Source organism: Rattus norvegicus, chromosome 4 (assembly GCF_036323735.1).
Source record: "Rattus norvegicus strain BN/NHsdMcwi chromosome 4, GRCr8, whole genome shotgun sequence".
NCBI classification, from domain to species: domain Eukaryota; kingdom Metazoa; phylum Chordata; class Mammalia; order Rodentia; family Muridae; genus Rattus; species Rattus norvegicus.
Window position 1 is genome coordinate 150,652,294 of NC_086022.1, and position 27,776 is coordinate 150,680,069.

The 27,776-nt window shown below is 51.6% G+C and overlaps 3 protein-coding genes across 4 annotated transcripts in view; 2 read left to right on the top strand and 1 right to left on the bottom strand.

Annotated features, from left to right (window-relative positions):
• The first annotated feature begins 911 nt into the window (after positions 1-911).
• On the top strand, positions 912-6,074 carry Rho (rhodopsin). Its single transcript, NM_033441.1, has 5 exons — positions 912-1,355; positions 2,889-3,057; positions 4,146-4,311; positions 4,411-4,650; positions 5,601-6,074. The coding sequence occupies exons 1-5, from the start codon at positions 995-997 to the stop codon at positions 5,709-5,711; spliced, it is 1,047 nt and encodes a 348-aa protein (NP_254276.1). The 5' UTR covers positions 912-994; the 3' UTR covers positions 5,712-6,074.
• Positions 6,075-13,433: 7,359 nt separating this feature from the next.
• H1f8 (H1.8 linker histone) lies at positions 13,434-18,553 on the top strand. Its single transcript, NM_001109351.1, has 5 exons — positions 13,434-13,574; positions 15,912-16,171; positions 16,861-17,185; positions 17,983-18,044; positions 18,193-18,553. Exons 1-5 carry the CDS (start codon positions 13,472-13,474, stop codon positions 18,439-18,441), a joined length of 999 nt encoding a protein of 332 aa, NP_001102821.1. The 5' UTR covers positions 13,434-13,471; the 3' UTR covers positions 18,442-18,553.
• Positions 18,554-23,083: 4,530 nt separating this feature from the next.
• Positions 23,084-27,776, bottom strand: part of Plxnd1 (plexin D1) — a 40,330-nt gene continuing 35,637 nt past the window's right edge. Inside the window, exons 30-36 of one of the 2 annotated variants that reach the window (NM_001395052.2) lie at positions 27,438-27,472; positions 27,116-27,220; positions 26,750-26,913; positions 25,746-25,893; positions 24,850-24,990; positions 24,283-24,357; positions 23,084-24,130 (exon numbers count right to left, since the gene is read on the bottom strand). In NM_001395052.2, the coding sequence (NP_001381981.2) occupies positions 24,014-24,130; positions 24,283-24,357; positions 24,850-24,990; positions 25,746-25,893; positions 26,750-26,913; positions 27,116-27,220; positions 27,438-27,472 (785 nt within the window). In that variant the 3' untranslated portion in view covers positions 23,084-24,013. Of the gene's footprint in view, positions 24,131-24,282; positions 24,358-24,849; positions 24,991-25,745; positions 25,894-26,749; positions 26,914-27,115; positions 27,221-27,437; positions 27,473-27,776 lie in introns of those variants that run through there. The other variant, XR_005503232.2, reaches the window with a different exon arrangement.

The window sequence follows — 27,776 nt, forward strand, 5'->3', positions numbered from 1 at the left end:
CTCCTCCCCAGGTTGGCATCCCCAGCAGGCCAGTAGGACCATCTCTCAGCCTACATAGAGTTCTGAAGCCTCAGAGCCCCAGGTCTCTGATCCTCTCTGCCCCTGAGATTCACTGGGCTGTAAACCCACTGCCTTCTAGGCAAGGCAGAACTGATGCCCCTCACCATGGCCTCCAGGCTCCACATGCTCGCCTGAATAACCTGGCAGCCTGCTCCCTCGTGCAGGGATGGTACCTAGCTGGCCACTCCCATCTCCATAGCCCTTGGTCATCCCTCCCTGGACTGGAATGTGCTTCCTCCCCTGGCTGAGTCTTGCTCAAGCTAGAAGCACTCTGAGCAGGGCCAGGGGGCGCCTCCTTGGTCTCCCAAGTGGCTGGCTCATGAATGTTTAATGAACAAGTGAGTGAGCAAATTCCAATTGAATGTAACAAATAGTTATCGAGCCGCTGGGCTGGGGTAGGGTGAGACTGGAGGTGATGGAGCGGAGCTGACAGTACACAAGGCTCAGATCCGTCAAGTGAGCTGGTGTCAGGGCCAGGGGACTGGTTAAGTCCGGGGTATCCTGGGAAGAGATGGCATAGGTGAGTTCAGGAGGAGACATTGTCAACTGGAGCAATGTGGAGAAATGAACTTAGGGCCCAAAGACTCCAGTCACAGCCTGAGGCCACCAGAGTGACATGGGGAGAAATTCCTGGGGGACTCCAGGGCAAACAAGATGAGACACCCTTTCTTTACCTAAGGGCTTCCACCTGATGTCACCTTGGCCCCTCTGCAAGCTAATTAGGCCCCAGTGGCAGCAGTGGGATTAGTATTAGTGTGATATCTCCCGGATGCTGAATCAGCCTCTGGCTTAGAGAGAGAAGGTCACTTTATAAGGGTCTGGGGGGGGTCAGTGCCTGGAGTTGTGCTGTGGGAGCCGTAGGTAGCTGAGCTCGCCAGGCAGCCTTGGTCTCTGTCTACGAACAGCCCGTGGGGCAGCCTCAAGGGCCGCAGCCATGAACGGCACAGAGGGCCCCAATTTTTATGTGCCCTTCTCCAACATCACGGGCGTGGTGCGCAGCCCCTTTGAGCAGCCGCAGTACTACCTGGCGGAGCCATGGCAGTTCTCCATGCTGGCAGCCTACATGTTCCTGCTCATCGTGCTGGGCTTCCCCATCAACTTCCTCACGCTCTACGTCACCGTACAGCACAAGAAGCTGCGCACACCACTCAACTACATCCTGCTCAACTTGGCTGTGGCTGACCTCTTCATGGTCTTCGGAGGATTCACCACCACCCTCTACACCTCACTGCATGGCTACTTTGTCTTTGGGCCCACAGGCTGCAACCTTGAGGGCTTCTTTGCCACCCTTGGAGGTATGAGCAGAGGGACTGGGGTATAGCATAGGAGCCAAGGGGGTGTGAAAGGACCTGGGGAGGTTCTGCAGCTTGGAAGCAGCAGCTTAATGGGTCCCTGTAATCGGTATCATCTAAAGGCTTAGCTTGTTCATTGACAAACACTGTGACCCCAAGCTCGGCTGTTGTTGAAAGCAGGCACTGAACGTTCGTTCATCTATCTTGTTCTTGAGTAATACAAGAAACGTGGGTTCAGATAGGCCAAGGTCTCACTGAGGAGTCCTGTGTGGGGGTGTCCTCTGAGGCAGCTGAGCTGGAGCAGACACAGACTGAGCACCAGAAGTGAGCTAGAGAAGACACATAGGTCTAGATCCTTCAGGACTGTCCCTGGTCTGGGAAAGAATCACACATCTAACTGCCTGGCCAGCCCTGTCAGCTTCTGCCAGAGTGCATGCTCCATACACCCGGAACCTTCTGCCAGAGTGCATGCTCCATACACCCGGAACCTTCTGCCAGAGTGCATGCTCCATACACCCGGAACCTCAAGTGATTCATCTGTTTCTTTCCTTTTTCTATCTTGGAGTGGGGCACAGTCTCACGCAGTCCAGTACAGACTGGCCTTAAATTATGCAGCTGAGGATGTACTTGAACTTGTGATCCTCCTGCCTCAGCTTCTCAAGTGTTGTGATCCTAGTCTCGGACCACTATGTTACGCCAGGTGTTTCTAAACATTTCCTCTCACTCAACTGGAGAATCATGAGGCTATCTCGGGGAGCTCTGGGGCCTGTTTAGCTGAGGGACCTGAGGTAGGGAGCAGGCAAAAGTCATGGTTAGAGATACTGAAGGGCCAGGACCAGAGCCAGGGTCTCCTGGCTAGGACTTAGAGATGTTTCCAGAGGATGTAGGAGGAAACAGGAGAAGTGGGTGTAACAAAGCCCAAAGCCAGAGTGACCAGTGGGTCTAGCTTGCATGAGTCCCAGGTGCCCAGGGTACTGCCTTGGTAACACTGTTGGACATCTCTGTTACCTTCTGTGATCACAGTCCCCCAGCCTCTGGACAGAAGCTGGGGTGCTGTGCTGGTGAGCTTGTCTCTGTGGGGTCAGGCCCAGGCCGAATCTGCCATCCGGATTCTTGTCGGTAGCATTCCCATTATTCAGAAGTTTGTTATGTGGTCCTTCCTCACACTGGGCTTCTGAGGGTGACATGTGGACTAGTATCTGGAGCTCCCTCTTCACCCTCTTCTTCCTCTGCCAAAACGCTAGCCAGGGTGTGGCCCTAAGCCACAGCTCCAGTCACTCTACGGTGGTCTCTCTCATGAGCCTAAAATTCTAACAAACAGAAGAGCTTCTGGTTCTGTTCCTTTGCTCACTTCCTCTGGCACACAGGTTCTTCACTCCCTCCCTCCCTCTTGGCCAGCCCAAACTCACTGCAATCCCTAAGGCCTGGTACAAGTCTCAAACCAGAAGCACCCATGCCCCCCTGTCCTCTCTGTGGTGTTTGTTCTCTGGCTTGAGGTCAGAGCTGGAGGACTAATAGCTTCTAACTGCCTTACAGGTGAAATCGGCCTGTGGTCCCTGGTAGTCCTGGCCATTGAGCGCTACGTGGTGGTCTGCAAGCCCATGAGCAACTTCCGCTTTGGGGAGAATCATGCCATTATGGGTGTGGCCTTCACCTGGGTCATGGCGTTGGCCTGTGCTGCTCCCCCACTGGTTGGCTGGTCCAGGTAATAGCACTGAGTATTGGGTCTAGCAAGGTCTTTGTGGGGTTTCCATTTAGAACACAGAGCCCTCGAATTGGTTCCAGGCAAAATGTAACATGGTCTTGCCCCCTAAAATCACTCTGGTCACTCTCCCAGGCTATGATCTAAGGCAGGGAGAAGAGAGGGACTGTAGTAGGCCAATGAGTTTGATTCTATTTCTGAGCCCCATAGCAGGGAGAACGCTGAACATCCCAACCCTTCACCTTGGCCAAGTCCCTAATCCTCAGCTAAGCCAAGGCCGAAGTACAATCCTCTTTGGTTGAGTTTGGGTATGGGCAGCTCTCTCTCTCTCTGACCTTGGACCTTGGCCCCTGGAGAAGCTGAACCTTTCCAATATGCCTGGTGACATTGTAGCCCCAGAAACTGGTTCTCATCTAGCTTCCAGGCCACCATATCTAAATGAGACAAGAGAGGGTGGGGTCCGTGGTTTGGGCACTTGGACAGGCTATGTGATGCACAAAGCCTCAGAGAATCTCCATTCTCTGCTCACATCTCCTCCCCATCCCAGGAGCTCACCCAGTGGCCCTGATTGAGTCAGAGCCCCTCACCGTTCACCTCTCACTGGCCTCTTCCCCTACCTTCACTCACTTGGCTTGGCAGGCCTCTACAGACACACTCAATGGACACTCAGGTTTCTGAGTGCAGCCCAGTGTCTCTGTCCTCAGATATCATCACGACATCCTCGTTTCTAGACGCTGCACAAGGTTCTGATAATCGCAGCAGGCCTACCCTTACTGTAGAAATTATTGCTGTTACTAGGAGACCCGCACGTCACACTGCCCCATTCACAGGGAAGGCCTCAGCTCCCCTCCCCAGCATCCTCTGCCTACTCATGTAACCACCAAAGGGCAGCAGGCTGGAGAGGAGAGCTGTGTGACTAAGTGACAGGGAGCTTGAGAGTTGTCTGAGGGCAGAGAAGCTAAGTCTCACCTGGCGATGGGGCCAGCAGGTAATAACCATGCTTCCCTAGGCCCACAGAAACTGTAGCCTCCAGGAACCCCACACTTATGTCCGGCTGGGCATGTGTTTTCTCCCTGCTTTATCACCCTTAGGTACATCCCCGAGGGCATGCAGTGTTCATGTGGGATTGACTACTATACACTCAAGCCTGAGGTCAACAATGAGTCCTTCGTCATCTACATGTTCGTGGTCCACTTCACCATCCCCATGATCGTCATCTTCTTCTGCTACGGGCAGCTGGTCTTCACCGTCAAGGAGGCATGAGTGGGGCCACCCTGGGGCTGGGTGGCCAGAGCCGGGTGGGTGCCAGGGTTTGCATGGACCCCTCGGGCTAGACACAGGTCTGTCCCCCTGCAGGCCGCCGCCCAGCAACAGGAGTCGGCTACCACTCAGAAGGCAGAGAAGGAAGTCACGCGCATGGTCATCATCATGGTCATCTTCTTCCTGATCTGCTGGCTTCCCTATGCCAGTGTGGCCATGTACATCTTTACCCACCAGGGCTCCAACTTCGGCCCCATCTTCATGACCCTTCCCGCTTTCTTTGCTAAGACCGCCTCCATCTACAACCCAATCATCTACATCATGATGAACAAGCAGGTGCTGCCTGGGTCGAGGCAGGGCTTGTGGAGAGGGAGGGAGAGAATGGAAGGGGAGGGGAGGGCAGGGAAGGCGGTCCACTCAGACTGCTGTCAGGCCATGATCTCTCAGGCTGGTGATCCCCCCGTCTCATGGAGTAAGTCCTCTGGGTGACCTGCCATCCTGTCCTGTGAGATACACCTGACCAGATGGTTCTGGAAGTCAGCTTTAGAAGTCAGCTAGAAGCCAGGTGCAATCGCCCATGTTTGTAATCTTAATCCTGAGGCAGTAGGATCTTGAGCTCCAGGTCAGCCTGGGCTAGATAGTGGATGTGTGTCCCCCTCGCCCAAAGCAGGCTGTGAGCATACTGCTGTATCTCCGTGCTCAGGATGCTGAAGTGGGCAGATTAGAAATTCAAAGCTATCTTTGGCAATACAGTGATTTGGGGGCCAACCTGGGCTACATGACAGTCTGTCTTAAGAAGTAACCAGGAAATGTCAGGTAGTTCCAAGGCTGGGAATAGAATGGTCTCACTGTAAAGCTGTAGAAATTGCTAGTTCTGGGAAGAACGGGATTAAGCCGCTGTTAAAAGTCACAGTTTCCCTGCAGAAAAGGATGTGGTCTCTAGACCTAGACTCTGGGTTCCAGTTCTAGTTTTGCCACATGCAGGCTGTGTGACCTTGGGTAAGTCAGATCTGGGCTTCAGTTTCCCTGTTTATTTATAGGAAATAAATCACAAATCACAAATTCTCAAATTAGATAAGATCACAAGGTCCTACTCATCCACAGGACACATGGGATGTCATTTGACAACCCCCTCGTGCTGTGTTCCTGGCATCTCTGGTTGAAGGGCAACATACATTTAGCACGCTCCCCCAGGGAGCCAGGCTTAGGGAGGGGACTTGCTGGAGGTGGGGTTGAGGGAGTGGAGTGGTAGGGCCCTGTCCTGACTGGTGCCTCTTGTCTTCCAGTTCCGGAACTGCATGCTCACCACGCTCTGCTGCGGCAAGAATCCACTGGGAGATGATGAGGCCTCTGCCACTGCCTCCAAGACGGAGACCAGCCAGGTGGCTCCAGCCTAAGCCTGGCCAGAGACTGTGGCTGACTGTAGGAGTCTCCTGTCCCCACTCACCCCAGCCACAGCCCCCACCAGGAGCAGCACCCGTTGGAATGAGGTCATGCAGGCTCCCTCAGTGTTCTTTTCTTTGTTTTTAATGAATTCATGAAAGCAAAATGAGGCTCCCCACTCAACAGGGACAGCCTGACAAAGGACATCCATCCACCAAGACCCCCAGCCTGGAGTCCCCAATTCCCGGGGGCCAGCGGGATCTGTACCCCTCCCCTCAGCTTGTGTCTCAGGAACATGACAAGTGTCCCGGCTTACGGCTAAGTGTCTAGGACAGAATGGAACACATAGTAGCTGATTAATAAATGCTACCTGGATGAAGGGAGGAATGAGTGACTGAATGAGTGGATATATGAGTGAAGGGATTAACAGACGGGAACATGGATGTCCTCAGGTGCCCAACCTGGCAGACCTAGTCATGTTTGACTGGAATCTGTACACTGTTTTACATACCTGCCCTGGTTTTCTCTGCACCCCACCCCCACCCCAGATGGGATCTCCCAAATCCGGGGCCCTGACAGAATGTGGCTGCTTCAAAGACAGATGAAGGGAAGGAGAAAGAAGGAGGAAGGAAGGGAGACACACAGAGAAAATTGTGTGAGTGTGTGAGTGTGTGTGTATGTGTGTGTGCAAACACTTTGTATATAAAGAGCAAAACTGGTAGTTGTGTTACAGGTAACACCAACTAATATAATTAATTAGCCATCTTAATGGTCTCTGCTTATTAGTGACTGCTTGGGAGTTGGGCAGGGCCTAAGCACTCAGATAAGGTATTTCCCCCAGCCTCAGTAGGCTTTTACAAATGAACCAGACCTTCAGGCCTGTGTAGAAATGGAGCTGGATCACAGAGATGAATGACAGTGACAGCAGTGTGGGCTGCAGTCATTAGGACTAAGAAAGCATTGAGACCAGGAGTCTCAGGCAAGGCCTAGGTCCTCCCTTCAGTATAAAAACCTTGGCTCTTGTCTCTCAACCTACTTGTCCTGTGGAGACCCAGCCCTTCCTCTTGGCTTTCAGATACATTTGCTCATCTACATCAGCAACCAAGTGGCAACAGTTCCAGGCCAGTATGGAGTTTTGGAAGCCATGCCAAATATGTCCACCTTCAGGGAGAAGCTGAGTCCTTGATGCCACCCTTTTCTGAAGAGCTCAGAAACACAATGCAAGACCTGACCAGGCCTCATTCTTAGGATGCTCATGGATCTAGTTCCCAGCTACCTTGCTGGATGTGCTGTATTCCTTGGCCTTTGATCTTTTCTTTATCCCACAGAGTTTTGGTTTGAGGCCAACAGGAGCTCTGGGGTGCCAGAATTGAGCAGCCTCAGTCTGCATCCCTCCTCTATAGAACCACAGCCGGGTCCTCAGCAGGCCCAGCTCTGCATGGGGACAAAGACAAACAGAGGCATTAAAAGCTCAGCTCCTACATTTGGTGGCAGTGGTAGTCTGTTGCTCTCAAGCCCTTTCAAAATGGATGGAAACTGGGAAGCTTCCCTGGTCCCTGGCTAGGGAGGACTAGACTGTGTGGGGATAAGCAGTCCAGAGTCTCTGGGGAATGTTATAGAGCAGCTCCATCAATTTTAGAAACCCAGCTTGAGCAGTATAGAGACATGGTGACCTCTCTAAGCCTCTGTATCTGTAAAGAGGAGCTTAGACCTGCCCTTGAGGGGATTGTATGAGATTTAAGAGCTTACGTGGCCAGCCTACTTCCTGGCATGCTGAAGACATTGGCATACTCTGTATTCTAGACCTTGGCTCAGAGCTGTCCTTACCAGTACACCTCCACTTATCAAAGGAATGGGTTGGAGCCTCAGATGTGGAATAATACCATCTTCCAAGGAGGAAAGGGTGCCAGGACCTGGAATGAAAGTCTCTTCATGCCATGTTGGACAAGGGCAGGTGACAGCAAGGGGTTATTTGCTTGCTTGCTTCATAAGTGATAAGGTTTCATTTGGTCACAAGTGACAAGAAATTCACCCCAATTGCTGAAACAGAGACTGTCTATTGGCTTATAGACATGAAACCCCGCTTCCCTCCACTTCAGGCCGGCTAGATGTAGAAGCTCAGACCTGTGACCCTTTGTGTCTCTCTTCTGTGTTGACTTTACTCAAAGGCCTATCCTCAGAGGTGGCAGAAATCCCTCCAGAAAGGGGCTTTCCTTCCCTTTATAATTGTGGTAACAGGTTAGGTTCTTATTGGGCAGATCTAGGTCACCTGATTATCCTTAAGTCAATCATGTCTAAGATAGAGATTCATTTGATTGGCCAGAGCTGAGTCACTTGATTACCTCTAAGACAATCACCATGCCTGAGATGGAGATTCTTTTTCTGATTAGCTAGACCTGGGTCACCTGATCACCTCTAAGCCAACAACTATGTCTGATTGTCTGATATAGGGCTCCCTCATTTGTCATGTGTTCTGATACTACAAGATAAAGTTGACTCCACATAGTTAAGGAGTCTGTAGGATATATTCCCCAAAAGAAACCAGGGGAACAGGATCAGGACAAGCCCAGAGGGGTGGGGACTAAGATGTGCTAGTCAAGGCTCCTGGGTGTCATAGATGAAGGGGACTCCATGGCTACCACACCTCTGGTTGTTTCTCATGCTTTATGGGCCAGGAGTGGCTGTTGGTAGGCTACTTTAGCTGCCTGGCCTTGTCCTACCTCACTCCTCCATGCCCAGTTCACTTGTTCTGAGGAGTGTCCCCTTTACTCCTGCCTTCTCCTATTCGGAAAAAATACCCCTTTAGAACCAGAATGTTCTGGTCAGCCTCCCCTTGGCAGTCACTATGAGAGTAGATGGAGCTCTGGAGTCCCCACAGGGCCATCTGCTAGGCTCCAAGCAAGCATCATTTGTGGAGCATACAATACACTCATCCAATCACAGGTCAGACAGGGCTGTCACCCCAATAAAGAGACACCTGGGGTACCAAGTAGCCTGAGATGCTCCAGAGAAATGCAGTGCCAGTCCCAGGGTAAGTCCCTAAACTACACAGGCCATGGCTCTTAGCTGAAAGTGAGAGACATCTTAGCTGGTGGAGGGCTTATTTCTGAAATTGTTTCCACCCATGGTCGCTTTACCTTTGAGAACATTGAGTGTGACCCCAGATATATAGGGAATTAAATAGGAGCACAAGTCAAACACCTACTGATAATCATAAAGAAACCTAATGTAAAATAAATCTTTGATATATATGCAATTTTACGATTGATTAAAGATTAAAATAAATTTGCATACTAATGAGATGGATCTGCTTGCTTTTTCACAAGGAATAGATCTCAGCTGAATACTTAATGATGTAGGACACGGCATATACAACGTTTTTTAGAGTTGATTGATATTTTGGTTTTATAATCCTCGATGCCAAGAATGCCTCTTCGCATAAATACATAGTACAACATGAAGAAGTGTGTCTAGGCCATTTCAGAAATTGTTAGAAATTGTTTCATTATCGTAATCTAAAATTCACTGAGCAGTGTGTGTGGTATGTGTGTATGCATGCATATGCCCATATGTCTGTGTGTCCATGTGGAGGTGCTATCATCTGTGTATATGAAAGTGGAGAAACTGAGGTTACAGTTGGGGTCACACCCAGCTTTTCCACAGGTGCTGGGGTTCCAGACTTAGGCCCCATCCTTGCACAGCAAGTGTTTCTAATTAAGATGTCACCCTAGCTCCCAAGCCAGTGATTTACATATGAAACTCAAGTCAGCCATTCAAACAGCAATTTTGTTAAAGATCAAACATTCTAACACAATGCAACCCCAAAATATACTAATTTAATTCTTACATGCTAAGGAGTGATGGTAAGAAAATATTGTAAGTCTTTGTTTTCCACAATTCAACTCTTATTGTTCCAATAACACAGAAAACTTTGTATTGGTACAACAAAACCAACCAAACCAAACACTACAGTTCACAACATCCAATAGTCTGGAATCTGAGCTGCCATTCAGGCAGTTTGTTGGCACTGTGTGGTACAAAAGCATGTGCAGTCCAAAGTGTCCAAGTCCATACAGAACCAAGGCTTTGTGAAGTCACATGATCCAACACCATGCGCACTGCCCAAAAACACCTCAGGTTCATTGTTTGACTTTGAATTAATGTAAAAAAAATGTATTACATTTTGTTTATTGTACCTATCAGAGGAGCGGGAACACATACATGACACATTGTGAGTGTGGACATCAGAAGACAGCTTTTGGAAGTCAGCTCCCTTCTGCCACATAGATCCCAGGGATGGAACTTGGGTCATCCAGTTTGCCAGCAAATGTCTTTCCAGATCAGCCATCTTGCCTCCTCTTGGATTACTTCTTGATCTTTGTATGGGCTTTGTAGAGGGCTTCCACGATGCAGCCTAGGGTCTGAGTGTGCAGTGAGCCACACTTCTGGACTTCAGCCTCTTCATGTGTAAGATGATGAAGATGCCAATTTATACAACTGTATAATATCAATTATATAGTTTGTGCAGGCACTGCCAGTGGCTGCAATTTCACTCCACCCTGATGCACTGATTAAGAAATTAATGTCTCAGTGTCCTGGTGGCACAGGAGCTGGCATGGTACAAAGCAGAGGCCCTCTCATCATCTCAGAGTTTAGGACATGTGTCTCTGAAAATGGAGCATGTCCTAAGGCGGGAGGAGAAGGTTCCAGAAGGAAGTCAGCACACACACACACACACACACACACACACACACACACACACACACACCCAGCCTGGCCCCGCAGAGAAGTCAGGAGGCTGGCAGAGGGCACACTTCTGCCAGCAGTCTCCCTAACTTGCTGTTATCTCCCTGTCAAGTGGCAAACCCCTCTGAGAATTTTTAGATCTCTGAGTTTTTCCCAAACTCCCTTCCCAACACAAAACTCGATCCTGGCACAGCCTGGGAGCAGGGTTTCAGCAAAGCTCGTGGGAATGTTTACACTACAGAGTCTCTGCATTTCTCAGTTCTTGGAAACGCCCCACAAATGGATCAAAATTGCAGCCCCCATGCGTGCCAGCTCCCGTTTGCCTCTTTGCCTCTCATTGCTCCTTCCCCGTCTAGCACTGGGCATTTGCAGGTCTCTGTTCACTCCTTGGGGCCATAGCACCACAACAAGTCTGGAGGGCCTACTGTGTGCTAGTGTTGGGCTGGGTGCCAGAGACAACCCTGATCCACCACAGAACTCAAGAGTCAGGGACCTGTGAGACAGTGCCGTGGCATTCCTGAGCAAACCTAACCTACATGAGAAAGGAAGACATATTCCAGAGAAAGTAGGTGGGAATAGAAGGCTTTCTAGGCCTGGTATAGTAGCAACCTTGTGCTATGTGACAAATAGTCCCAGAATTTACGGTTTAAAACAACAAACCACATGTTATTTCTTCCAGCTCCAGGGACTAGCTAGGTGCTGCTGCTGACTGGGATTCAGCTTGGACCATCTCTGCTGGGCTGCTTCAAGCATCCATGGTCAAGTAAAGGACTAGCTGATGACCAGTAGATTGCCTGGATGTTGGCTGGGTAACAAGTGACTGGACCATGGGTTTCAGCATCCAACAGACTAGCAGGGCTTGCTCCCATGGCAATGGGATCACGAAAGCACCATACCCTCGGTAGCTCACAGCCCAAGGCTACCACAGATCTAAGACTGAGATCAACAAAGCCTCACTGATATCTGCACATAGCTATGGGCAGAGATGGGAACTCTGGACCGTCTGCACTAATTTGACATAGAAGCACAAAATGTGACATCCTAGTATTAGCTAGAGTTCATTCGAAGGCCACACGGTGTGACTTTGTAAAATTCTAGTATTGAATGTTGAGCCCAGAATCTCAGAGATGCTAAGCTCTCATTGGACCACTGAACCACAACCTGAGTCCTACCTGCGGTGTGATTGAACTGTGGGATTTAAGAGTCAGGAAAGCACTGTGAACCCGATGGAAGATCTCAAACTTTTCCCCAAAGGAAGTAGGGAGCCATGGAAGATTCTAGAAATGGAGTGAGATTGTTTCACTGCAAAGAACTTTGAAGGCCACAGCCTTTCTCAAACCAGACCTATGATGGAGGGTGAGTTCTCTGGAAAAATTCCAGAAAATAAAGGGATGATACACAGAGAGGAGAAGCTTATAAGTCTAGCCAGGTATCCCCAACCTCCACCTTTCTCAAAGCAATGGCTGCTCCCACACTGGTGTGAGTCCTGGTAGACCAGCTTCAGTGCTGGCCTCCTCAGCCTCACAGCTGTGTTCTATCCCACAATTGGCTTAGTCTGTTTCTACCTGACAAGTTTTTAGTTTGCCTTAAATTTCTGCTGATACTGGGGCAAAGTTCCTGTTTACTTGTTCCCCTGTTTCTCCCCAGGGAGGGATGGCTACGCCATGGAGCAAGTTCATCTTTGCTCCATAAAATGTTGAGTTGCGAGCTGGAGAGATGGCTCAGTGTGCTGGCTGCTCTTTCAGAGGACCTGAGTTCAATTCCCAGCAACCACATGGTGGCTCACAACCATCTGTAATGGGATCTGATGCCCTCTTCTGGTGTGTCTGAAGAGATCAACAGTGTACTCATATAAATGAAATAAATAAATCTTAAAATGTTGAGTTGCCTCTAAGGTGGCTGACCTGTCAGCTCTCTCAGCCTTTGTGTGATTTTCATACATCCTTGACAGTCAACTATGAGAAATGTTTGTCTCATATTTCATGAGAAATATTGACATTCAGCCAGGAGAGAGATTCCTCTTGTTTTAATCCACCCTGTTTTGTTTCTGTTTGGTTTGATTCTTTTTGAGTCAGGGGTTTGCAGTCTAGGCTAGCCTCAAACACCCTAGCCTCCTGCCTCAGTTTCCCCAGTGCTGGAACAAGCACAAGCCTTTATCAGATCTTGTCGTATATACTACAGCGTGTTTTACAGCAATGGAGTAATTGACTCAGGCCCATGTGGTTTCACTGAGAAGTCACTTCTGTCTTTCATCTCGATGACTCAGCCCTTCCTAGGAAAGAGATGGAATGGCCAGGCTCGGGGGTGGGGGGATGGGGTGGGGGGGATCCCTTCCCAAGTCATAGCCCTGTCGGGGCAGCTGGCTGGTTCTCTCACCCAGGCCAGGGTTCCAGTGTTGAGTAGTGTGATGGGAAACGGTAACTGACACCTGTCCCAGTGTGTGTTTGAACACCAAGGACACTAAAGACAGTGGCCATCAGCCAAGGCCATATAAAAACCCAGGCACACCTCCCCCTGCATCTCAAACTGTATTATCTAAAACATCAAAATGACACAGAAGGAAGAGATCGGAGAGCCATCTTACCTCAGGAGGAGAGCCATCTTACCTCACGAGAGGCCACTGCCTCCAAACACCCCCTTCTTTGGGCACAATTGCTGCTTTGTGGAAAACTGAGGCTAGTAGTCGTCTGGAACAGGGTAGACAGACCCCTGCCCACTTGGTGGGATTAGGGGACCCTTGTGAGCACCCCCACAACTCAGGTGTCTCCCATTCCATGCCAACTCCATTAGCTAGGTAGGACACAGTGACTCTGCCTCTCTACTTTCCCATGGCTTCAGGTCTCCAGGGTTGAGGCAGGAGCTGTGTTTAGAGTGAGTCTTCCCTCCCAGGCCTGATTGCCAGCTTCCAGCTGCTCAGGTGGTAGACCCATTTGGCCATTGGTCGAGTACCATTGGGAGGTATTTAAGGCGGGAGTTTTGGAGGCTGCCACCTGACAGAGCTCTGGCCTGGCCTGCCGCTGCCTGTGCCATGGCTCCAGGGAGTGTCTCCAGTGTTTCTTCCTCCTCCTCTGTTCCCTCCAGCGACACATCACCTCCTGGATCATGTGGGCTCCCTGGGGCTGTCAGTCCAGGTAAGGAGTGGAATTCTGAGTTTAGGCCAAGGTCCCAGAAACCCCATGACAACAGCTGAGAAAGTGCATGCAGCTGTAAAGGGTGGTCCTCACCACTCATTTGGAGGAGGAGACCCAGTCCTGGAGAGGGATGAAACTGAATGACCCCGTTGCCTGGCTTGGGACTCAATGAAAACTTCAGGTCCAGGATGCTATGGTTCTGCTGTAGGACTCCCTCAGGCTCCTGGCTTGTAGTTTCATGTGGCTTTTTCTTTTTTCTTTTACATACATTGGTGTTTTGCCTGCATGTAGGTCTGTGTGGGGGTGCTGGACCCAGTGGAACTGGAATTACAAAGAACTGGAGTTCAGACAGTTGTGAACTGCTATGTGGGTGATGGGAACTGAACCTGAGTCCTCTGGAAGAGCACCCAGTGCTCCTAACCACTGAGCCATCTCTCCAGCCTATGGCCGTTTCTTTCTACTTAACAATTTCTCTTACTTTTGAGTCTGAATTTTGCAAATAATTCTGATAGCATCACTCGGAGTTTAAATCACTCACCTGCGGCTGACAGGTTCTCCCATTCCTCTCCCCCAAATTCTCCTTTTCTTGCTGCTTTTCAGCCCATTCCCGTACGGCACCACTCCCCCAAGTTCAGCGTGCAGTGAACTTTAAGTATGTCATCATGCGTGGCCAGTGCCACAGTCTGTTTCAGAATTGAGTCATTTCCTGAGAAGAAAAGCTGACTTGTGCCATTAGCAATCACTCCCCAGCCTCACACCGCCTGTGAGCTCCCATCATTTTACACACGGCTTTGTGACTGGCTTTTTGCTCGCTTACATTTAGAAGCATTCCATGTAGTAGCCACTTACATTTCAGTCCTTTATGGCCAAGTAGTATTCCATTGTGTGAGCGTATCATGGGTGGAAGAATGCTCATGCACGTGGCAGGCCGGGGGTGGGGGTGGGGGAGGGGGAGGGCCTCACGAACGCTCAGCACATCAGGCTCCTGCACCCTCATATATGCCTCTGCTTGCATTTTCACTTCTGGGTCGGGGGAGGGGCGTGTTGCTAGCACTGTGACTGTTTTTTACTTTCCCTCTTCCCAAAATAAGTTTTCTTTTAAACATTTTCAAAATGTTACTTGTGTGGGCTGGGCATGATGTGTCACACTTGAGAGGCACCACAGTTCACACAGATGGATCTCTGAGTTCAAGGCCAACCTGGTCTACAGAGCGAACTCCAGGCCAGTGAGAGCTATGTAGCAAGGCTCCCTTTATTTTTACTTTTATTACTCTGCACCCGAGGCCTTTCCCAAGAAAGTATATAACGTGCTTTGAGTGTGAACATATCCCTCCAAATCCTCCTCCCCTCCCCCTTCTCACCTCTTTGCTCCCCAGAGAGTTTCACTTCTACCTTCTTTCCAGCTGTGGACACAGACTTTCCCTCTACAAAGTCTAGGAGCCACAGACGATGCTGATATCTTGTTAGGAAAACTTCCGACACTGTGCCCATCAACCTCAGCCGTCCTCAGCTGTGTCTGTTTTGCTTACCCACCGGCTTATCCCAGACACATGCCAGGCCCAGTACTTCGGCTAGAAATAATCCAGGGTTGATTTCCCAAGATCTGAACCTTGGAGAAAGTGCTGTCAGGGCTGGGGTGCAGCTCAGGACGACACCAATTACCTGGCATGGGTGCACAAAACCTTGGCTTGTGTCATGAGCGGCACAGAAACAAAACCTTCAGTGCTGCCTTTTCCTCCCGCATCTACCAATATTTGGTTGCTTTATTTCTTTGTCCAGTTGGATTTTGAGTGAGTTTGTCCTCTTTTTGAGGTACCACCTCATTCTGTAGCCCCAGGCTGGTCTGGTAATAACAGTCTTCCCACCTCAGTGTCTGGAGTGACAGGGTAAACAGGTTTGTCCCACCATGCCTGGATTTCCAGGGTGATTGTTTTGAGTCCTTCTGAGTCTGAACAGGGCCCCGTGGCCTTTGACAGATGTTGCTTTCTCAGTGTTTTTGTCCCCAGGGTCTTTGGTGCCTTCCTCGAGGTGACCTGTGTGTAAGAGAAGCCAACATGGGCCTCGCTGAGCTTCCTGATTTACTTCTGCGAGTACAGTAGAGCTACAGTTCTAGATACCCCTGGGCAGCTCACCTACGCAGGATTGCCTCTACAAGAGGTCTTCTTCCAAAGGAGGGGACTTGATGAGCATAGGGACAGTGGTCTGTGCAAGGCTCGCAGACTGACAGCCAGTGATGCTCACAGGGAGTTGGTTCTCAGTGTGTGCTCTGCCCCACCAAAGCAGGCCTTGCCTGGGGCAGAGGGTGGTCTGGGTGATGCCCTTCTGTTTATCCCACAGATCCAAGTTGCAGCAGGATCCAAGTAGGCCAGCGGAACCCGACAATGCTGCGTATGGTACTAGAGGCTCTGAAGGCCAGGGAGAAGCGCCAGGGCACCTCAGTTGTAGCCATCAAGGTCTATATCCAGCATAAGTACCCCACAGTGGGCACCACCCGCTTCAAGTACCTGCTGAAGCAGGCCCTGGAAACTGGCATGCGGCGAGGCCTCCTCACCAGGCCTGCCAACTCCAAGGCCAAGGGTGCCACTGGCAGCTTCAAGGTGAGTTACAGAAAAGGAGAGAGGGAGGCCTTGGGGCAGGGTTTAGACATCACACCTTTACCTAGCACGTGCTGCTCCTCACCTCAGCCCACATCTCCACAGCCCTCTGCTGACCCATATTGTGCGGTGTGGGGAGCCCGCACAGTATCATGGTCTGTGTGTGGCTCCTACCACATAGCCACTGACCCCCACCTTCTGGGGGGGCACTATGGGGCAGCCTCTACTAACCTCACGTGGTGCCTGTGGTTACTGAAGTGTCCATTTCAGGAAGTCCCAATACTGGGGAGCTCTGCTGGGACCTAGAGGGCTCTACTGGGGCCTAGTTGGAGTCTGGGGGGGCAGGTGGCTCGATCGTACAGACCTGTAGCAAGCTGGGAAGTTGGTCATCTCTCAGCCTGCATTCCTAGAGACATTAAGAGGTGGGACTTCAGGGAGCAGGGCAGAGTGAGGCTTGAGGCTAAATGGGTGATAGGCAGAAGGCAGGCACAGATCTTAGAAGTGAGCAGTGGTGCACTGCAGAGAGGCACAGACTAACACCAGGTGAAATGCAGCGAGAGCCACAGAGCTGGGTGTGTTTCCGCGCTCCTCTTAACCCCGTTGTTGGGAGCATGGCCCCTTGGATGTCTTACACGGGGTATAGGGCTCTCCAGAGCGTCTGTTCCCATCCCAACCCCAGAATCTGTCTTTAGCTAGTTCCCAAGCCCAAGAAAAAGAGAACCTGTGCCCCGAAAGCCCGTGGGGGAGCTACAGGTACCAAGGAGACAGGCTCCAAGGAATCCGGATTGCGGAAGAAAGACCAAGTTGGCAAGGCCAAGACGGAGAAAGCGGCTCCAAACCCAGGGCGGAAGCGGAAGGCTTATCCCTGTTCAGCAGCCACGTTGGAGAAGGCGCCTAAGAATGCCAAGGCGGTGCCAAGAGAGGTCCGAGAGGCCCCCCTAAAACGAGACAAAGCTGCAGGGGCCCCTCTCACTGCCAACATAGGCCAGAAGGTCAAACACAGTGGGACCGGGCAAGGTAGGTGTGTGAATGAGTGGCAGGGATAGGGGGTCCCCAGCAGCCCCCGCAGTGGGGTGGGAGGGGCTTCCCTCCCTAGGAAGTGGGCGGTGAGTATTAGACCTGGGTAAAGGAGTGGAGAGCCTGTAGCAGCCTTGAGTCGGGGTCAGGGAAGGCCTCTTGGAGGAGGCATCTCAGATACTTCTGTGCAAAGAGGTTGAACAGCTGCCAGTGGGTGTGTCTGTCTGCACTGGAAGGGGGGGTGCGTCAGAAGAAATCCAAGGGGGTTTTGCAGAGTCTAGGTTCACCCTGGGGCAGTGAGCAGCCATGACAGCGTTCTGGCAGGGAGTTGTAAGTGACAGTTTTAAGACCGTCAAGGAAGCTGGTGCACACCCATCATCTTAAGCATTTGGGCATGAGAGGCTGCAACTTCACCTTTGTATGGAGCTTAAAGTCAGCCTGGGTCACATGGGACTGTCTCAAACAACCGTACCCTCCTGAAACAAAACAAAACAAAACAAAACAAATATATATATATATATATATATATATATATATATATATATATACACACACACACATGCATGCATATATATACATATATATATGTACATATATACATACAGATACATACATACATACATACATATAAAATAGACATCGAAGTACCACCATTGGTAGGTAGGCAACAAAGCTGATGTTCCCATGTTGTTGTAAGGAAAGCAATTTGCAAATTGGGGCCTGAGACTCGGGGACAGCTGGCCCAGGTCACATGACCTTCGCTCCTCACTATTCCTCCCCGCACCCCGGTCTTCCAGAAGCAGATGCCCATGGGAAGACCAAAGATGTGTGTGAGAAATCAAAGGCCTCGGCTAGCAAGGTAGGTAGGTTCCTGTTGGCCTGGTGCGTCTCAAGTCCTTCCAGGCGTATGTGTGGGCTCTGGGAAGTAAGCTTGGGCCTCTGTGCTTGTGAGCTGGGTTCCCTGCTGGCTGAGCCATCTCCCCACCACTGGGCTTGCTTTCTTACAGGTCCAGAATAGTGTTGCTTCCCTCATCAAAAAGGAGATGGCAGCCATAGCCCACATGGAGACAGTTGTTCAGGGGGCTAAGACGGTGCAGAAGACCAAAGCGCCCACTCCTTCCCAGGACGTCAGACACAAGGCACAGCCCACAACTAGGGTCAGGAAGACAAAGACCCCCGAGGACACCAAAAGGCCTCAGTTACCCCCCAAGACCTCATCCAAGGCTCCCAGCAAGAAGGCTGAGGCTAGTAGCTAGGGCCAGGGTTGGGGAGATGGCACTCCGAAGCTTTTATTCTCTAACAAACTGTCATAATGTCTAATCATAATTTATTTATCAATAAAGACTTCTCTTTGTATTCACACGCTGGGACACTGGACACTGGACTGTGGGGCAGGAAGGCAGAGGTGGGTTTTGAGCACTTGGGAGCCAGGGGACAGTTCAGGCTGTGGTGTGGCTGATGTCTTGACAAAGAGTCTCCTGTCTCAGGAGGGATGGAGGATTTGAAGGACCAAAGACCATCGTAAGCTTCCTGAGCCTGACTGTCAAGCCTCAGCCCAGAGAGGCAGCAGACTACGGCTTGGGGGTCCACCATGTTGTCTGCTGAGGAGCACAGTGCTGGCTGCAACTGTAGTTTATTTAGTATGTACACATGTACATATGTCATGGTGTACATGTGGAGGTCAGACAACAATTTGAAGACGTCCTCTTCTTCCACTTTGTGGGTCCTGATGGAATTTGGGTTATCGAGTTTGGTAGCAAGTGCCTCTGTCCAGTAAGACGTCTTGCTTGCCCTTGGTGCAGTTTTAGATGGGAGGAGGGCAGTTGAGCAGGACCCTAAGTCTGGATTCAGTAAGAGAAGGGGAGGGCACAAAGGCCCTGTCCTGGTTACTGTCCGTGTTGCTATAATTCACCAGACAGAAGAGAGGTAAGCATAGTAGGGTTTATTTTAGCTCATGGCTTCAAGGGACATAGTCCACCATGGCAGAAAAGGCCCAGCAGCAGAAGTGAGGTGCTGGCTTTAGTCAGGGAACAGAGATGAATGGGTGGTGGTGCTTGGCTCAACTTTTCCTCCTCCTTTCTGTGTGGGACTCCAGCCCACAAGGTGGAGTGGGTCTTCCCACTTAAACATCTCTGGGTGTCCCTAGGTGACTCTGAATCTAGTCAAGTTGGCAATCCACCAATGACCCTAGGGCAGGGATATGTGTGCACACCTTACGTGGTCAAAGGGTGAGACGAGTGGAGGGGATAAAGTCTGCAATGCTTTAAAACATCTGAAACGTTTCCCATGGATAGTCAGTTCCCTCACCCTGAGTCTCTGCTCTGCATTGCTTGATCAGAGGGCAGTGTCAGGACAAATCTGAGACTTCAGCTTCAGAGGAGGCAGGATGGCTCAGTGGGTAAAGTGTTGGCTACATAAGCATGAAGACTAGAATTCAAATCCCAACCACTCACATAAAAAGCTGGTACAGTGGTGCATGTGCATTACCCCAGTGTCCCAGTGTCATGGTAGAGACAGGAGGATCCCCAGGACTCACTACCCAAATAGCCTAAGCTAAAACAGCAGGCTACATACATGTGAAAGACTCAAAGGTCTCAAAAAGGTGGAGGGCTGAAGAGGTGGCTCAGTGGTTACAGCAAAGCACTTGCTGTGTATGAGACCAGAGTTTGTTCCCCAGAACCACATAAGTGCCAAGTGGTTATTGTGTATGCCATTAATTTCAGCTTCAGCGGGTGGAGACCGTGTCCTAGCTTGTAGGACTATGTTTCTAGTTTTGGTCACATTGACATAAGCTCAAGCTAGAGTCATCTGGGAAGAACTCCACTGAGAGAACATCCCTACCAGATTAGCCTGTGGGGAATTTTCTTGATTAATGATTGCTATAGGAGGGTGGGCCCCGATCTTTGTGGACAGTCCTCGTGGGCTGGTGTCCTTGGTTGTATAAGAAAATGACTGAGCAAGGCAATAAGCAGCATTCCGCCGCAGCTTCTGCTTCAGTGCCTGCCTTCAGCGATAGACTGTAACCTGTGAGCTGTGTAAAGGGTGACGCACACCCATTTCCCCCAAGTTGCTTTAGTCACAGTGTTTCATCACAGTAATAGAAACCTTAACTTAGATGGGACCCTCAGAGCAGGCTGGTTAAAAAGACTACGCTTATCAGGAAGCTCGCATTTGACTAAGACTGCCTTGGGGAATAAGGGGGAAGTTATTGATGATTCCTACCAACCCTGGGCCTGCACATGTATGTTCCACATGACTGCCACTGGGATGCAAACAAGGTGAAGTGATTGAGGAAGCCACCTGTGTCAACCTCTGAACTCCACACATGGACAAACAGGTTGTGTACCTACAGACACATGCACGTGCACACACACGCACACACACGCACACACACACACACACACACACACACAACGTTTAACTTTTGGAGGTTCCTGTACTTTCATAGACACCCCTCATGCTGTAGGGAAGCTCACACCACCTGTGGAGAGCCAAGGCACCCAGTTCAGTCCTGCTGAGCTTCTGGTCATGGCTGCCATAGGCACGCATGGCCTTCCAACTCGCCCTACTGACACCTGGTAGAAAAGGACAATGTCCCCATGACAAATGCCTAAGCAAATGGCTGGTGCTGCTCTTGGCATCTGAACGTTGGAATGACGTGACAGGACTCGCAGGATGGGCTGCTGGCAGGCACTGCACCATGAAGGATGGGCTCTGTGGGTTTACTGTCATGGTTGTAAGGAAAGAAAGAACAGGAGGAGGGAGGGGCCCTAGGAGCATGGCAGAAGCATGTAGCCCACCACAGCACCCCTGTTATAGCACAGATGAGGGAAGAGGTGGCCTTCAATATGGTAGGTGAGGCTTGGTGGTAGCCAGAAGGGGTCAAAGATATGTCCATAGTTCTGGGTCTGCTTGGTGAGGTGGGGACTCTGCCAAAGCCAAGAGGGTGGGTTCAAAGGAATGGGTACATCTGGGGGGCATCTTCAATAAGGGGGGATGCTTGGGAAAGGACCAGGCAGCACCAGGGAAACCAAGTGCCCAGCATGGGGCTCAGGCTTCTATGCTGTCCACGGCTTCTCTCTGGAGTCCCGTAGAAAGCTCTGTCTAGTTCTGCTGGTTCCCTGGGGTGTCTATAATGTGCCTGTCAGCAGGCCCCGAGGGGCACCCGGCAGATGGCAGGCTGGTATTTCTCAAGCAGAGGCTGGGCTTTTGCCTCTGCTCCTGCATGGTGAGGTCTGAGGCTGGGGAAGACAGTCTGCAGCCTCTTGCCTCCAGGAGCAAGGGAGCCATCAGCCCTGCCCCGTGACAGGGAGGGGATAGACCTTGCACTGTCTTAGAGACTTGGGACGTCAGCCCTCAGCTGTGTTGTTTCCTCCACTTTGCACTTAGGCTTGAGGATGCTCCATCCGGGTCCTTGCCTGGGTCCCCATGGCTGCCAGGCACGTCTTTGGGGTCCCAGGCAAGGACTGCAGTTCATGGAGGTTGCCCATTTGGCAATGCCAGTGGCCCTGGAAACTAGATCTATGCATAGAGCCCTTTTGAATGTCAGCGAGGAGCTGTATGTTAATGAGATGTGTAGCCAGACTGGGGAATATTTAATGGCTTAGAAAGATGTTCCTGACATATTGTTGTGCAAGGGAAAAGTCGGGTTTTAGAATGGAGAGTGGACTGATTCATCCTGGCTCCCCTAAGGCAAAGGTGCCCTGGCCTTGTGTGTGGCCGGTGCCTGTGCCAATGTCCCCATAAGCACTCGAGACTTTTATTCTCTCGGGCTTTTTTTTTTTTTTTTTTTTTTTTTTTTGCAGTTGTATTTTCCAGGGTTTTATGAATTCATTCTGGAGTCACACCTCATCAGGGAAAAAAATCCAAACCATCAAATCTGCCAATAATTGAAATTAGCAAATCTGCTCCTTAATAAGAATCCTCGGCAGCAGAAATCTGAGAGATAAAGAGGCTTCTCCGCCCGCAGCCTGCACAGGAGGAAGCTATTTTTGGAGCGAGAGGTTGTTCACTTTTTTTGAGCTGGTGAATTCTAGGTTGGGTCTTGGACTTTGTTGTTGGGAATTTTAGAACCGGCTCACTTTTGGAGAGCAAGATGGGGACTTTCCTTCTTGAGGGGACATATGCAAGTGGCCATCACTCCGGCTGTCTCCGCCACATCCTGCTTCTGGGGAGAACCTCACTGACTCAGCCTTGAGAAACTGGGGCCCCAGGCGGGACAGTGGTATCAACCCAGGTCAGATGAGCTGAGGGTGACTGCTGTGAGAAGTGTGCCGGCCATGGCTGACCCTGGAGAGACTGAGTTTCTTTGTCTGAAATACGGGGTGTATTTCCCAAGATTAGATGAAAGATTTGGGGGTGTGAGTATGGTCAGTTTGGAACCCCTTCCAATTTGGAGGTGGAAACTTGCCTGGAGGAACTTGGGTTGAGAGAAGGGGACCCAGTTTGCCCTTCTTGGCTGTGTGACCTCTTGAACCCCTTCAGTCCCCTTGACACTGTTTTTACATCTGCAAAATGAGGACAAAATAACCTGCTTCTCTTAGGTTTGAATAAAGACAAGGATGTGAGGGCTGGGTACAGCTCAGGGAAGAGTGTGTGCTTAAGACAGCACAGGGCTCTCAGTCCCATGCCCTGCATAGCACAAATGTGAGGGGCACTGACTTGGAAGAACTCGAGGTGCTGACATCCTCCCAGGTGTCAGGGCTGTCCCTGAGGATGTGTGTCCACAGGGTGCAGCCGCAAACTCCTGGCAGGCATAAGGGAGAGGTCTTCCCTTAGGCTGTGTCCAAGGCAGAGTGTGAGGTCAGGCTCTGCACTTCCTCTGTGCCACAAACGGGCTGAAGAGACCGCCCTATCTTCCCTCGCCCGCCATCTCAGGACAAAGGCTGAAGCCCATGGTAGGTTTTCCCGGCAGGCTTTTATTGTAAAGAATGTTCCAGAGCATCCCAGCCTTTCCCTCCAGCCCAGCCCCCTTGGGCTGTGAGCCAGTCCTAGTAGCTGTGGGGGGAAGGGGGAGCCTGTGCTGGGGACAGATGAGTGTTTTCTGTCCCCTGGAACAGTCATTTCCAGTGTGTCACCGGGAGCCCCTGGGGATCTGCACAAGCAGCAGCTATTCACAGTTGGTGCATAAGATTTGTTTTTGTTTTTTTTTTAATATATAAAAGATTTTTTTTCTTAAAAAAAAACAAACAAAAAACAAAAAAGTGGTGCTCTTTAGAAACACTTGCAGGAAGATCAAGTAGTCCAGCTACAGCTCGCACCTTCACCTTCCTCCTTTCGTGGGGACCAGGAGCTCCCAGCCTGACCCCCTCTCCACCATTCTGTGGGCAATGGGCACTGCCCATGCTGCCACTGGCCGATGGGACAGCAAACAGCTGACCCTGCTTGGAACTGTTGGTGGCCAGGGCCCCCTCTGGATGAGGGACATAGACAACTGCTTGGTGGCTGAAGCAGAAATCCCTCTGCCAGGTGGATGAGGTAGTGTTCTGGGATATGGCCGCCTCTCCCAACATGTGCCAAGCCGCCTGAAACAGAGTGAGCGGGCAGGCACGGCTGGGCTGTCCTGGTTGGCAGGGAAAGTCTTATCAGGGACTGGCAGCGATCGATAGTCAAGGCCTTCATCCCAGAGTCGGTCGGGTCTTGGGCAGGTGGAGGGGACAAGGCTGAGAGCTCTGCAGCCGGACACTGAGGCCAGTGTCCCCTCCTAGCCCAGCAGGCTCCTCTTTGTCAGTTCCCAGCCCAAGTGAGGGGTGTGGGGAAGAAACCAAGTGGAGGCCCAAGTGGCCTGTGTGCGGTCTCCCTGGCGGCAGCTCGGGTCACTCTTCTGCATCAGGCCTCGCTGTAACACTCATAGATATTATTTTCCATCAGAGCGACCACCTGTTCAAACTTGTACTGCAGCTGGGTCCTGCGGGCAGTGGGGTTGGCCTCCAGGGCAGCCATGATCTGAGGGAAGTTACAGTGAGTCAGCTGTGCCGTGCCCGAGATCCTAGGAGGGCACCCACCAGAGACCTCATCAAAGTGCCAGCACCCCCAGATAAATCTAGAGGTTCGTTTTTATTGGCTAAAGAGGGCAAATCTTGGGAGGGGGAACTCACCTGTGGGCGATACCTCTTAGCATATTTATAGATCTCAGCCATGGCCACATTTGTGTTGAACTCATTCTGGTATTTCTATAAAAGTGACGCAAGAAGAAAGGGGAGGTGTCTTTGTTTGTTTGATTGATGTGGGGTTTCTCTGCATAGCTCTGGCAGTCCTGAAACTTGCTCTGTAGACCAAGCTGGCCCCAAACTCAGAGATCTGCGTGCTTCTACCTCCCAAGTGTTGGGATTAAAGGTGCGTGCCACCACCACCCAGCAAATGGGGAGGTTTGACCTACAGATGAGGGCTGTTGATAAGATTACACTTAGGCCCCTCTAACATGGGGACACACTGGCTTCCTGGACCCAGGATTCTAACCTCACACATCTTCAGGAGCACAATCTACCCCATCCTTGGACTTTAGAAAACACACTGCAATGAAGGTGCAGGCAAAGGGGGGAAACAGGCTGCACCAGAATTTTTACTGTCCTCCTGCCCCCTCCTAAGGGGTGCTGGTCTGGGCCACTCCCCAAGGCCAAGGATACTGTTATTCTCTCCGGGCCGAGGCCCCAAAGGCCACCTACCCGGGACTCCTCAGCCAGGTGTGCGTTCATTTCCTGCTCGCTGAGTGGCGTCATGTCCTGGATCTGTTTGTAATAGCGCTGTACAATCTTCCGGTACTCGGGGATCTCCTTCGCGTACAGAAGCTTGTTGGTGGGTGAGTCCTGGGCAGGGAGACTCCAGCAGTTAGGTGGCTGAAAGATGGGACTTGTCCCCACTGCCACCTAGAGGGCCTTGGTGGATCCTCAACGGTGGCTAAACAACCTCTGTTCAGTCAGACTTTGGACCAGGGTCCCTTTGTCTCTTCTGGCCTGCCCTCCCTCTTGCATGGAGGCCCTGGCCCACGATGCTGGGGCTCTCAGGACGGTGACCCGCATGGGGACTTTCATTTGATGGGAACAGCTCCTAGGCCGGGTGCCAGCAGTCCCCCGCTGCACGCAGCCTGCAGCCTGTCTTGTTTACTCCCATATTAGGGTGATAGGATTTGGTGGCTGAGATGGTTGGAAGCTGGTTCCTGGCTGCGGGAATGGTTCCCACCCTGCACTTCCAACACCCCAAAAGCACCATGTGCTACGACGTATGCTGGCAGCTCTCTGTTGTCACGGGAGGCATGTGTGAAGTGGTGACATTTCATTTCCCTTGTGGGCTGAGACTCCTGAGCCCTGCCCTCACCCTACAGATCCTGCCTAGCTCTGTGAACCCATGGGCACTCATGGCCTCGGAGTTCGGAGTTCGGGGCTACCTAGGTCACCTCTCTTCTCAGGAGGCCTTTGTGGCTTCTAGCCACTGAACCAGCATGTCCTCTGCCATTGCCTGTGGAGCTCCCTCTGGCCTGCCATCTGCTCTCTGCACACCTTGAATGACTCTTGCTGAATTCAGGCACCGCCCCTCCCACTCAGGAGCTGCTGGAATGGCTAACCTTGCCCAGCTGCAGGTCAGAGATGGAGCAGGCATCTATGAAGGCCTGGGCGATGACAGACAGGCAGGCATCGATGTGGTCTGTCTTCTCTATGTCGAAGACAAACTGGGGATTTTTTAAGATGTTCACCCAGAAGCGGAGGGGAAGGCTGTGGGGGCAGGAACAAGGCGGGAGCAGGAGCTCAGTGGAGGGGCCGGGAAGTAGACAATGCTTGGTCCTCACGGCCCCTGCAGCCTCTGGGTATGTCACTCTTCCCCTGCCAGCTAGAGGCCAACCCTCACCCCAGAGAACCTTCCTCCCCTTCGCACGCACGCATCTAGACTCCTGGTTCTCATTAGAAGCCCCCACCCTGCTGCCTGCATCCACGCTCCTCCCCCACTCAGCCTTGCACGAAGAAGGCAGGGCTGACTGTCCTCAGGAGGCCAGAGAGGGTTGGGGACAACCCCCCCTGCTCAACCCTGCAGAGCCTGGGGTGCCTGCTCCCCCACCCCTACCCAGAGCCAAGAGAATCTGCAACTGAATTTGCACAGGCATTTCTGAGGGGCAGACTTAAAAGAGTTTTCGGACTTTCTTGGTGGGGTAGTGTGTGACCCCAGAAATAAGATGGGCCTCAAAGGAAGCTACAGAGTAGGCGTGGGAGTCCCAGCCGATGTGCACTGCCACTTCCCAGTGTGTGCCCTTGGACCCGGATGACTGCTGCTTTCTAGGCCTTCATTTCCCTCTGTATGATGTGGCATGAGGGGGAGCAAAGGCAAGCCCATATGATGCCTTCTGGCTTCACAGAGGGGAAACTGCAGCACTGAGTGCTAAGTCTCTCACCGGACAAATGGCCAAGTAGGAGCTGATTGAAGACAAGAAGCATTCAGGCCAGGCAGGCTCTGCCTTAGCTAAGTGAGGCCATCATTTGCCCTGGTGCCTTGGCTGCCCTGATGCCATCGTACCACTGGCGCCCTAACCTCATGGTGCCCCCCACACCTCCACCCTACCCCACCCCTGGTCACCACCTGTTGGTCTTCCAGATGTGCAAGGTGTCAGGGTCAGAGATGCCTCTCTTCTCCGCCTGTTCCTCTAGGAAGTCAAAGAAATACTTGACGGCCAGCGGGGGCTTATCCTCTCGGATGCTCAGGATAGCCTTGAACAAATCATCCAAGAACTTCTGCAGTGTGCCCTGCAGGGAAGATGTGCGTCACTGGCCCAGCCTCGGAACATCCTTGAGCCTCAAGATTCTTGACTGAGTTTGCCAATGATGCTTTCTTGGAGGGGTGGGGGTGTACTTGGGGAGTGGGGTGGCAGGAAGAATACAGACTTCTCCTTGGAGCACAGGGCCCCCTTTAAGCCCCTCCAGGGGTGGAGATGGAGGTTGGGCCCACCTTGGTGGACAGCAGGCGGGTCAGGTAGATCTCTGGCAACACTTTCTTGCGGTGGCTCTGCCGGTGAGACTTCTTAGGCTCTACCAGCTCATCCGTAGGTAGCACCTGCAAGGTGGGCCAGGTTGGTACCCAAGGGCATCCTCCTCAGTCCTCCCATGGAAGCCTGCCCTGTGCTGCCCCGCACCAGGCCCACCCCTGTTCCTTCACCCACTCTGGCTTTTCCCAGGGCCTAGGAGCATTTTCCTGGAGGCTAAGGGAGGCAGAAAGCCAAAGCCCCGCCCAGCAAAGCCCTGCTCCCCAGGGCCTGAGGCTGGGCACTCACCAAATGGAAATACTTTTCTGTGTCCAAGTCTTTCACTGCAAAAGGGAAATACAGGATAAACAAATGAGGGGGGTGGGGAAGGTAACCCGAGTTGGGGTGGGTGGGGAAGACTAGGGGGAGAGCCAAGATGTGGCTTTCTACTTCAGGCTGGACCCTGGGACCCCCATGGATCTGGGCCTAGGGCCTGTGAGGACGTGGACTAGGGTTGGAGGCAGGGATGTGGCCTGGAGCCCACGGGTCATGCAACCAGCTCTGATCAGGCCATGGCCCAGGCCTCTTGGAAGGGCATGTGCCCTCCTGGGGCCTTGCTGTAGTTGCTGGAAGCAATCAACTTTGCTC